The sequence below is a fragment of a genome, unplaced genomic scaffold, assembly GCF_019419815.1.
Source record: "Pyrus x bretschneideri cultivar Hongxiangsu unplaced genomic scaffold, Pyrus_bretschneideri_v1 Contig43, whole genome shotgun sequence".
In the NCBI taxonomy this organism is placed as follows: Eukaryota; Viridiplantae; Streptophyta; class Magnoliopsida; order Rosales; family Rosaceae; genus Pyrus; species Pyrus x bretschneideri.
In genome coordinates this window covers 3667559-3679722 of record NW_025999757.1, presented here as the reverse complement: position 1 = coordinate 3679722, position 12164 = coordinate 3667559, and the positions used below count along the sequence as shown (strand labels likewise).

Here is a 12164-nt window from a genome sequence, read left to right as displayed (position 1 = left end):
GAAATTGTTTGCAAATCACAAGCGTGGTTGCAGGAATTTAGGAAATGCCATGATTCGAAGCAGGGCAGCAGTCGGACAACCCCTCATAAATGGGAGAATCCTGGTGTGGGATGGGTTCAATGTAACTTTGATGGGGCGTGGGATGAAATAGGCGAAAGAGGGGGTGTTGGTGTCGTGGTGCGAGATGAGAAGGAGTTAGCTCGGCAATTTTGGCAGAAATCATGGCTGCTCGGGCAGCAGTTCTATTTGCGCGTAATCTGGGAGTGACGCAACTAGAAGTGCAGCGGGATGCAATGATGGTTATTAATGCTTTGCAGAGTGACAAGGTAGCGCTATGCAGTGGTATGTTTGGTAATGTTTTGCTTGACGCCAGGCAAATGTTGCAGTCTTTTCAGAATTGGAAGGCTATGTTTGGTCGACGTGAGACGAAAAAGATTGCACATCGGCTCGTGAGATTGGGATTAACTTTGGATACTCAAGTTTCATGGTTTGAAGAATCTCCTGATATAATTTCTTATTTATGTTTTGAGGATAATATTTCTATTTAATTTAGAGGTACGAGATTCTCTTTTTCCCTTGAACTGGGTTGAAAGTACTGGCAAGGTTTTTATAGAGATCCAAAGTGGATGGAGACCAGGCTCCGGGCAATGACACAGGACAGGTCATTTCCTTGGCCTGAATTATTGTATCTCAATGTTGGTTGGTGTCTTGGTGGCTGCATACTTGATAATGACTCCAACTAGAAGCCGACGGATGACTTTTCTTTTTTAATAAAAATGGTCATTGAGATTTGCATAACTCATCAATTTTCTTGAACAATGAAAATCAATAGAAGTGGTCATTAAGTTTGTCCACCGTAAATTATTTTGGTCAGTCTATGAAAAATCTATCAATATTCTCATTAAATTGTCACGTGAACAACCACATGGCCACATTTTTAAGGGTATGTTTGTCAAACTAACTCTTTCAGTTAATGAGAATATTGACAGATTTTTCACGAAATGACAAATAATTTACGATAGACAAACTCAAGGACCACTTCTATCGATTTCCATTGTCAGAGACTAAAGTAAGTTGTTATTCCATTTTCAGAAATCATTATAGCCAAAAGCCACTTGGAATTATCACAAATATATTGCTTGGGATTATACATATATCAAGTTCCTTCGTTTGAAGGGAATCATATCGTTTTAGAAGTGTGTATAGATCTTCATGTATAAAATAAGTTTGCCACATCAAGATTCAAATCATTAAGGCGAAAAAATATTTAAGGTCTTTAATAAGGGTTGGTCATTCAGCAAAACGGTCTGGTGGTATTCCTATTTACTTGAAAATGATAGGTCTTAGGTTCGAATCTCGTGGATGGTGAATTTGATACCAAATTAGGTTTTCCAATGTGTAACTTAACCGAACTCCCCCTTTCCTTAATGAAAAAATATCGATGTACTCAAAAAAAAAAAAAAAAAGTGACCAAACGTACAATTTTGTATGTTTGTGTACAACTTTTGAACAAGGCAAATATTTAGACAAGAATTACCATATGATTAAACTTACAATCTAGCCGATGATTTATGTTATATTGTGCTAAGGGAATATTAGCCGACTGATGACATCAAAGATTCGAAATAATGTATTTTAATAAGCCCACAAATAGATTATATATATAACGCAAAACTAAGGTTGTATAACCGAAAAACTTTTTTATTTAATTCGAAATCGTATATATATAATTCTAATTTCTTGCTCATGTTTTCGTTATGTACGTGCGCGCTCTATTTTTTTCAGTAAGCCTTGTACTGCTACGCGTCGATCGGCTGCAACCGCGCAATTCTATTGTATAATTAGTATCGTTGCCAATAATTTGGTGTAGAATATATATTTACATATCTCTTTATTGTATATATACTCACGTAGTTTCTTTAAAATATTTTCTCATTTCTTACATGACTTAATGATTAGCTAAATCATACATTTTAAAGACTCCAAAATACGGTATACATACTATTCATGTATTTTGAAATCAAATTCGCACACCATCATTTAGTATACGAACAATTATCGGCCACCTACAAAACAAGAAGAAGAGATCATAAAAGAACCTAGGCACTAGGGAGGTACTAACCAAGGACCCTGTGACTATCAAGTTTCGACAGTGTTTATAGTGTCAAGTAGTAGAATAGAGTGTAGAATGTGATACATTTTACCTTAAATTCTAAAGGGCATATTTATAGGGTTCAATGAGAGTCCTTATGAGAATAAAAATCCGCATTAAAGCCGGGAGAATCCTAATAGGAAATCTAAGAAGATATTCCCTTTCCATTAGACTAATGATTACTTGGAGCACACACTAATTCTCACAATAATAGGAATTCTCAGGATTTCTTCTAATCAAAGTAGGATTAGGAGTTACGTTCCTTGAGGGCCTAGTAGGTCTCTACAATGGTGGCCCTTGTCTACTGTTTTGGTGCCTATTAGATTGATTATTTTGATGGTACCTTTAGACGATCCGGTCCAAATCGTATAGGTCATTATAACCATGTTGATCTAACAGCTTAGACCCCGAGGTCCGAGTCTTGATTCCTCCATTCTTTAATTGGAGATCCGGTCTTCATTGCTTCATTTCCCTTGTACGGCGATACGAAAATGAGGGTCCTACAACATATATATGTACTTTTATGTTTAGTACACTACACGTTATTCTTAAATATTTTTGTTAATATATGTAAAATTCACGAATTTTATACGTATTTTTAACATAATCTCCCTCAATATTACCTAGAAGCTCATTTAATAAGCCCAGTTTGAACAGATTAGTTAATTTTTTATGTTTTGATTTCAAAAAGTAATTAAACAAATCACAAATTGCTTATATTCATAAAAATAAAAACTGCAATTAAAAAGTGAAAATTTAGATCCCAACTATCGAGTCTATCTAATTGCATAGACTTTTATTTGTTTTTTATTTTTTATTTTTAGAGAGGAAATATGGGGATTTCAAACTTTACTGCGTAGAAATACTGATGGATAAGTTAGAAAAATCAACTCTAACCAACCATGTTCCCTCATGCACTAAAATAGAAAACCTCAACGATCCCTCTCTTCGTATGAGTCAGTCATAATAATTTGGTTAGAATTTATTTTTGACGAATAATATTTTTGAAATATGAGAGGTTGGAAAAGAACATATGAGCATTAGTTAATAACAGGTGAAGTATGTTTTTCTCTCCCAGTGTGAGAGTCTCTCTCCTTCTCTGTGAGAGATTTTCTAGCCTATATGCTGAGCCATCTTCTGATTTCATCTCTTCTGCCCTCAGTCCTTGCTAAGGCCTGGGTCGATGTGAACACCCGAACTGGGACAAAATGCACTTCCTGATCCACATGAGGTGGTGGTGTGAACATCTGCACCAAAGCTCTACGAACATCCCGAGATTATCGCATCAAAATGCATTCAAGGTAAGTAGCTATTGATCTGAAATCTGATGGGTTTGAGGGAAGCCAAAGAGGTGGAGGATGGGAAAGATGGGGAATAGAAAATGAAATTGATGGCATAGACTTTGAAAAGTTAAAGCACAGACCGGAGACAATCAACGAAAAAATTGCAGGGAAAAATAAATCTGAGAACGTACCAAATATTGTTTGTGTTTTTTTGTAGCACACGAACCAAATTCGCACTCCATTCTCAAATAATCATTTAGGAAAAACCATATATGTATCAAGAAAATGTACCAGCCATACTGGAGGATCGTCAATCAATGAAAGAAAGTCACAATTCCTTTTCTTCACAACCTGATGAGTTGCTTGGTTGCTATCTAATTGCTGCCAGGCAGAATTAAAACTTCGAAACCAATCTCTTCCAAAATACAGCTTGCTGCAGAAAAACATTCTCCATATGCATTATTCATATTAATTGCACTCTTTAAATCAAGCTCCAATAACACTGATGTGAAGCCAAGCAAACACAAGATCCTCTCTTATTGTCAAACGGGAACAAGATAAATTTGTAAAAACAAATGAAAAATTCCATTCGAGTTTCAAACATGGGAGACCATAAATTTCAAACGTGAAGATTAATTTCCAAACATTATCAAGCAGAAAATATTCCCCTAAAAAAGAGGCCACATTAAAAAAAGGGTAAATTCAGTTTACTATTCTCAAGTTTCGTGATTTTCAACATTTATTACATGAAGTTTTTTTTCGTCCCAGAGTCATACCTAAAGTGTTAATTTTGAGATAGTCTCATACATCCGTTAGTCTGACTGTTAAGTCTTCCGTTAACTAATAATGTGGTGCCCATGTGAACAATGACTGGGCACCACGTGTCATTAAGGGGTCCACGTGGAAATTAAAAATTCAAAAAAAAAATTCTCACCTAAATTTAAAATATTAAAATAATTAATTAAATAAAAGTATTAAAAAAAAATAAAACCCATAACCCCTTCAACCCAACACCTCTCCATCCTCTCTACCCCTTCCCACCCCTCCACCCTTCCATCCCCTCCACCCCTCACCCACCGACACCCTTCCCCTTCCCTGATACCCACCCCTACCACCAAGCCTTTTCTCATTCCCCAAAAATCCAACCTATTCCCTTCCGCCATTCCTCACAGCCCCAAAAATCCAACCCGACACCCCTCCATCTCTGTACCTCCTAGATCGCCATGGCCATGGTGTCGTGGTTCTCTCGCCTCCGCCATCCGAACCTCCATGTTCACCAATCTAGGGAGAACCCAAAATATAACGAACTTCGAGAGCCCGAAAACCCCATTTCTTTGGTTGAGCTCACTGATTCTGGTCGCACTCGTAGTCTCAGCCAAATCACTTGCCCTTCGCCCCCAATCGGACCCATCACTCTAGGAAGCCCCCAGTGCAAAGGGAGGGAGGGAATTTTGGGGTCTTTGGGGAAGGGAAGGAGCTGGGTTTTTGGGGAAGGAGAAAAGGCTTGGTGGTAGGGGTGGGTTGGAAGGGGAAGGGTGGTGTCAGGTTGAAGGGGTTCTTTTTTTTTTTTTTTTTTTTTTTAATACCTTTATTTAATTAATTATTTAAATATTTTATATTTGGGTGAGATTTTTTTTTTAAATTTTTAATTTCCATGTGGACCCCTCAATGACATGTGACGCCCAGTCATTGTCCACATGGGTGCCACATCATCAGTTAATGGAAGATTTAATAGCCAGACTAATAAATGTATGAGATTGTCCCAAAATTAACACTTTAGGTATGACTTTGGGACGAAAAAAACTTCATGTAGTAAACGTTAAAAACCACGAAACTTGAGGGTAGTAAACTGAGATTTACCCAAAAAAAAAACTCTTAAAAGGACATATTTGGAAACCGATAATTAGAATTTTAGCTTAAAAAATATGTAATTTAAATAAACAACAAATGCTGATGTGGTTGTTCGTTTAAGCGTCTTAATCAAATCTTAAAAAGAAACAAATGTTTGATCTAAAAATTATTAAAAAGTTGCAGGGGATTCTAATTTTGCCAAAGGAAAAGGAAGGTGCATAATAAATAACAAAAATTTAGACTTCATTAACGATCATGTACAAAACAAAAGGGTGGAATAAAAAAAATCCAACGACAACTGCACCACCAGCGATAACGACTGACCACCGGCGCGTGGCGGCATGTGAGCGTTTTTTTCAAGCACTTTTAACACCTGACATGAGCAAACAAAGGAAACTTAGAGCCTTTTCCTTAGTGATTATGAGTTTTGAGTAGTAAAATGATCAAATAGTGGTTTCTAATATAGGAGACTAATCTCAAGGATTTCAAAGGTCAGGCAGGGCAAGGCAGTTACGAATTATATCAATGAGTTGGCTTTTGTTTCCAACCTATATATGATATATGATTTCCGAAAGTGTTTATATGAAATATTGTGTTATCATGCCATGCATTCATTTGTGTTAGTACTTATTCTGTAGTCAGAATGAGCTTCACGTGTATGTTCACACTCATGCACTTACACTCAGAATGGATCCATTTAGTGCAAGCCTGTACTAGTTTGCATTAGACGGGTGTAATGCGCTTAGCGTGAGCTTGAAGTGCTTGTGGTACTTAAGCGTAAATTTATACACATAGCTTGTTCATGGTAGAATATATCTCTGCATGTAATCGTACTAAATTGGAATGTTTTTAGTTGAATAACGATGAGCTTCTTTATGGGAAGTTACTTATCACATTGACATTGATATGCTATTGTGCCTTAGAAAAGAAGACAAAGGATAAGCACAAAAGTAAACATCACAAAGGCGATCGTCTCTCGATAAGCTTTTTGATCTCCAATCCTGAATAAATATTTGGTGTTTCAAGTGCTCTCATTAGTGAACTATACATACATAATATGGAGGCCTTTAAAGGAATGGATTTTCATTTTTTTTTTTTAAATGAGGATTTGTTGTAGAGTTCACACCACATCGAACTTCCAACGATCTGAATCGTCTATTTTTCAAGTTGCACTTCTTAAATCATTCTTACAAAATATTAGCCAAATCTAATAATTGAGACTCAAAGAAATTGACGAACACTTATTTCTATAAGAAACAATAAAATTTCTTTGTGATAATTAAATAGGCAAATAGTTTCGGATTGAATCGAATTTTTGTAAGGATGATCTATGAATAGAGACTAATGTACTCAATCTTTGTGGCTTCCGATGATGCAGGGGAAAATCTTCATGAACTTGTACCTTCAAGTTTGAACAAATAATTTTAAATTCACTTGGAACTTAAGTTTGCAACTTATTTTTTGCTTTTTGATTTGTAACTTTAACTTATTTTATTTTGATTGCATGTCTTCTTTCCTTTTTTTTTATTTTTTATTTTTTTTTTTTTTAAATTTAAGTGGTTTGCTAGTATATTACTAATGATACATTGATAAAATGATGAACATGATTTGCTACTAGTTTGTTAGTATAAAATTATAACTTGTGTAAAGAACTGTGGCGATAAATAGAATTTGCATGTATTGGGCTAATTAAATTGGTATGGATTGGGCTCACCAAATTGGGCTCAAAATTAGTTACTCATCCATCGGCTCCAAATTTCAGCCCAAAATCCATATAAAATAAAAAAGCCGAACAAATTGGGCTTGAAGGCTCAATTCCGATCCCGGACCAAAAGATCGAAATAATTTTGGTATTTTACCGAGTTTTGGTCAAGAAAAGGCTGCAATTTGCAAATTTCTGTAGGTCATTCCTACAATATGCATCTACTCATTTGAGTCGCGCACCAACGCTCATACTACAAAAATTTCTGGCAGATTATTCATTCTCAACAACTTCAACACGATTATGTTCAAACCAAAAGCACTCAAATCGTTACAACATATTTGTTAAGATACTCTATATATATATTCATACTTCAGTAATTCTTAGACTGTAAATGGTAAAAGTAAATGAAATGGCATAAGTAGTTAAACCACACATATATATTATCCAAAGTTGGAAAGAAATTGCAGAGGTGAAACATTCATGATTCAAAGCTACAAGGTCGTGCGCAGTAGATGCAGTCTTCATTTAGGCATTTCGTCAAACACCACCTTCTGATCGGATTGGAGGGGCGTATTTCTTGCTCCCCATGGGAATTTTCGATGACCGAAGGTCTTCTGTGCAGGTTAGAGGGGCGTATTTCTCGCTTCTCATGGGAATTTCCGATGACCAAAGGTGCGGGCGCACCTCCTTGCGGTGCTCTGGCTTCGCCAATCGTTTCGGTCTTCATCTGGATATCAGGTTCGGAGTGTGTCGAAGATGCTTTTTTTGCCGTGAAAATTCTTCTGGAAATGTTAACAGAAATGAGAGCCAACACTGTTGCTGATGGCACGAAAAAGACGTCAGGAATGGCCTTGATCATTTTCAGCTGGGGCACTCTCTCCCCTGCTCTTTTAACAGCCATGGCTACTGGCGGCGTTACAACTCCTGTTATCACGGTAGCGTTATCGACCTTGCTTAGCCTTACATTGTCCTTCATGAATTGGATGAAGATGTCCCTCCTGTCTTGCACTTTGGCATTTTTCCAACTTACGAACATATCCTGCTAATAGTTAGTGTGTTAGAGAAGAGAAGCTTGGCAAGTGAAGACGCACTGTTAATTTGAACTGACCTCGATTTCCTTGCGCAACGGCACTTCGTAGTGTTTACCGGGCAGAGAAGAATTAAAAGTGCTGGGGAAGATTGTGTCAATGGCAAAGTATTAGATGCTTTGTGTGATGGTACATTTGATACAGAAACACATACAAGAAACTCGAAATTGTAAAAGGAACAGGCATATTTATAGCTTGATATTCTTTGTCCAAAATTTAGGAAATCTAATGAAATTTGGGTCATAATATTAATATTTTTGCAAGAATATGATTAAGGCTAATTAAAAAGAAAAAGACACTTAGTAGAGATTTAGGAAATCTAATGGCAAAGTATTAGATGCTATGTTTATAACAATATGCTTTAGGGTAAAACAGAGAAGTTTTCATTTTTCTCAAGTGCAATCATGTAAAAACTGGAAACCATTATGAGTGACTGAAATGGTTGCTTGTTTAGTTGTGAAAAAAGGCTAATTATGAGTGACTTTTGAAGTAATAGTGTTTAGGTGATTTGAGTTCAGTCTTGTATCTTATTATTCAAAATCACGTATTTTACTTCTCGCTGTACTCGTATAATAAGCTTACTTGAAGATATCGAGAATGGCGAACTGGAATTCCTCAAAATTTTGGATATCTTTCTTGATGAACTGATCGTACAGCGTTGCCATTAAAATGTTTAGCGTCCAGCCGGATGGCAGCCCTATAGACAGCTCAAGATCGTTAGAAGAATTGTATAAAATTATTCAACATAGTATCATCAACAAAAGAAAGAAAAAACTACTGCAAAAAGAATTTGAGAAATGAAAACAAACACGAAACTAAAAACTCCGAATGCAAACTCTATAACATGAAAAAGAAAAAGAACCAACCTCCTCCCAATCCCATGAAACTCATAGACAGTCCCATTCTTTAGAATCCCGGTACCAGCAGGTCCAAAACAATGTGTGTGTGTGTGTGTGTATGTATTGAGAGAGAGAGAGAGAGAGAGAGAGGACAGAGCGGTTTGAGGGCTTAGTGAATGTCCAGTTTAGTAGGTGCAAGCAAGGCATCTGATCTTAGGCTTTCCAATTTTCATCCTCATTTGAAATCTGCTTCTTAGCTTGGAAGTTTGGACAATTGCTACCTTAGGACAGGCAACTGAAGTTGTTCCCTATCTTATAGTTGCCTAAATATTCCTTCTTTCTTGCTTAATAAGCGAGCTGTTTGGTGAATGAGTTTACAAAAAAGTTATGGAAGTCGCGGCTAAAATGGAGGTGTCTTTGCTCGCCATTGTATGCTTTCCTGTATAACTTGATAAACAACCAATCTCCTTATTTGCTTTATTCTTCCTCATCAACCTCTTAATTTCCTCCACATCACTCCACCTTCTCCTTCTGGCATACAAATTTCTAATCATTACACAGTTTCCATCATTCCCTGGCTCCAGCTTGGCCACCTTCTTCAAAACTTCGTTCGCTCTTGTGACATCCCCATAATGGCCGCACGCAAAAAGAAAAGAACTCAAAATTATTCCGTCAGCATCATAAGGCATGGCTTCGATCAATTTCTCAACTTCTTCCAAGCATCCCGCCCTTCCCAACAGATCTACCATGCAACCATAATGCTCAATCTGTGGGATGAGCCCGAAGCCCTCCATTGCTTTAAACCACCTTTTCCCTTCCTCTACCAGACCACAGTAAACGTAATATTATTTGGCATAAAAATCTCTTTCTGCATATCCAAAAATATCTCCAGTGCCTCCTCGCCATGGCCATCGACTGCAAAGCCATTTATCAGAGCATTCCAGGAAGCTGTTTCTTTTTCAGGCATCTCATCAAAAAGTCTCTTGGCCTTTCTAATTTCACCACATTTTGCGTACATGTCAACAAGCGCAGTGCCAACATTAGTTATCCTATCAAGCTTCTTCCTCCATACGACCTTGTCAACCCAACAACACTAAATCCAAGGCTCCCAAATGTGCAATAGCTGGAAGAATGCTCACAACAGTCGCACCATCCAATTCGAGCGATGTAGTTGACTGCATTTCCTGAAATAACTTCAAGGCTTCATGGGGTTGGTTGTTTTGACTATAACCTCCAATCATCGCATTCCAAGAAAAAAGATTCTTCTTAGGCATGGCATTAAAGAGTGATCTAGCGGAATGTATGTCACCATGATGGGAGTAACCAGAAATCATACTGGTCCAAGACACCACATTCCTATCCGCCATCTCATTAAACAAACTGCGAGCCGAGCCCATATCTCCCAGTTTGACATAACGATCAATCATCGCGTTAAATGCAGCTGAGTCCTTGTCAGGCATTTGATCAAAAAGCCTTCTTGCACTACCCACGTCTCCAGACCTTGCATACCCACAAATAAGAGCTGTCCACGACACTCGACTCGTGTGCGTCATTTCATCAAACACCTTCCTTGCACAAATCATCCTCCCAAATTTTGCATACAGAGACCTTAAAATTTTGAGAAATTAAAAAGATGTTTATGATTAATGATGTATTATTCATTTGAGATGTTTATGTATCTTGGTTTAGATGTAAACTAATTTCATTCGAATTAATGAAAGTTTACAATTCCACAATTTTGTGTTTTCATGCATTGTTCAAGAGGACAGCATACTATCTTTAGCACTTCGTCATCATATTTTCATTTATATACTGATTAATGATGTATTAATCATTTCAGAGATTACGTATTCTGGCTTAATATTTGTTAACTGATTCTTCATTCAAATTAATGAAGTTTCAACTGAGTGGAGGTCTATGGTAACCATGTTACATGTCATCTTCCAATGATGTTTTTGATGGAAAGGGGTCCCCTGATCATACAAGACATGGCAAATTATGTATGTGAGACGAATAATGTGAGAAATTTATTTTTGATAGGGTCAAGTTCGTTGTAGAAGTTGAATTGAACGGAGAATACTAACAAAAAAAATGGAAAAATACTGAACATGAAAAATAGTTAGTCCGGTGCTCTCATTTAAATTCAATACATAAGTGGGCGATTCTGCGACCAAATCTTCCTTCTTTGCAACTCCATTAACATAGAGCCATCCATTACTAACCAGCAAAGAGTTAGAGGAAACGTGTCGTAAAATTTACATATGGTAAATAAGAGGTGTGTGAACTGTTAATAGTATATACTTGCGTTTCAAGTATCCAGTTTGCTACCGAAAAATCAACGAAGTAAGGGACTTGAGCAAATGTTAAACCGTTGTTTTCACTTGGCTTAGTTATATGTCTATACCACACGAAGTTGTGAACCTGTGTTGGATCCCGGAATGTCTCAATATCATACATAGCAGGACTTCAAATGTAATAAGAGGCCTGGAATTTATTTGAGGTAACCACAATGATAATCGAAAGTAGAAGTATACAAACGTAAGTATTAATCATGACAATAAACAATATGGACAATTCTTGGATCAAAAGGGGAAGAATATATATTTTGATTACTCTAATTGCTTGTTTATTAATCCGCAATCGAGATGGGAGGGAAAAAATAGAGTTGCAAATTTGGACATGTTAAATTCTATTTTTTGGGATTTGGGAGGGTAATTTGGGTCATTGGCCCATAGAACTTATTCAACCGGTTCGGCTTTTGGTGCAAACCAAATTCTTCCAAGTTGCCCACACTGCCAACAGCGAATTCTTCCCCGTTTTATTCGGGATTTAATTTGGAAAAATTAGGGTTTGGCCGCGCAAGATTTAAAGTGGAAAGTCGATGGCAGCAGCAATGCCAATTAGTTGCAACGGTATACTTTTATTTCTCAAATTCAAAATTCAATTTCTATTTTTCTTTCATTTTTTTTTTTTTTACATTTTTTTTATAATAAAAATAGAAATAAAAACCGAAAAGGAGAAAGCTTGCGGACCACGTCTCCTAGTCCTAGTAGAATTAAGAATTCAGCCGTGAAACCCTAATACTATATATATGTGATATAGAAACCCTCAAAATTACATTCTCTCAGTTTCCAGTTTCTTCTTCCTTCTCTTGATTCGACCTCTATTTCGCATTGTCTTCTCCTTCTTCAATTGCTTTGCGTTCTCCGCATTCTGTGTGTCATTCGTTCTTTGATTTCGTTGCAT

General features: G+C 36.8%; 1 protein-coding gene and 1 pseudogene across 1 annotated transcript; both read right to left on the bottom strand.

Moving 5' to 3' along the window:
• Positions 1–7291: 7291 nt before the first annotated feature.
• Positions 7292–9107, bottom strand: LOC103928288. Its single transcript, XM_009337312.3, has 4 exons — positions 8946–9107; positions 8662–8776; positions 8100–8160; positions 7292–8030 (listed from the first exon to the last, which is right to left on the bottom strand). The coding sequence occupies exons 1-4, from the start codon at positions 8980–8982 to the stop codon at positions 7470–7472; spliced, it is 774 nt and encodes a 257-aa protein (XP_009335587.2). The 5' UTR covers positions 8983–9107; the 3' UTR covers positions 7292–7469.
• Positions 9108–9287: 180 nt separating this feature from the next.
• Positions 9288–12164, bottom strand: LOC103928303 (annotated as a pseudogene).

What these genes read in the sequence shown, in the direction of transcription:
- LOC103928288 (XM_009337312.3), bottom strand. Translation starts at nt 8,982, where the DNA reads ATGGGACTGTCTATGAGTTTCATGGGATTGGGAGGAG. An exon ending in TTTCATGGGATTGGGAGGAG is followed by an intron (nt 8,777 to 8,945) that starts GTTGGTTCTTTT and finishes AGCTGTCTATAG; the next exon opens with GGCTGCCATCCGGCTGGACG. An exon ending in CGTTGCGCAAGGAAATCGAG is followed by an intron (nt 8,031 to 8,099) that starts GTCAGTTCAAAT and finishes AACTATTAGCAG; the next exon opens with GATATGTTCGTAAGTTGGAA.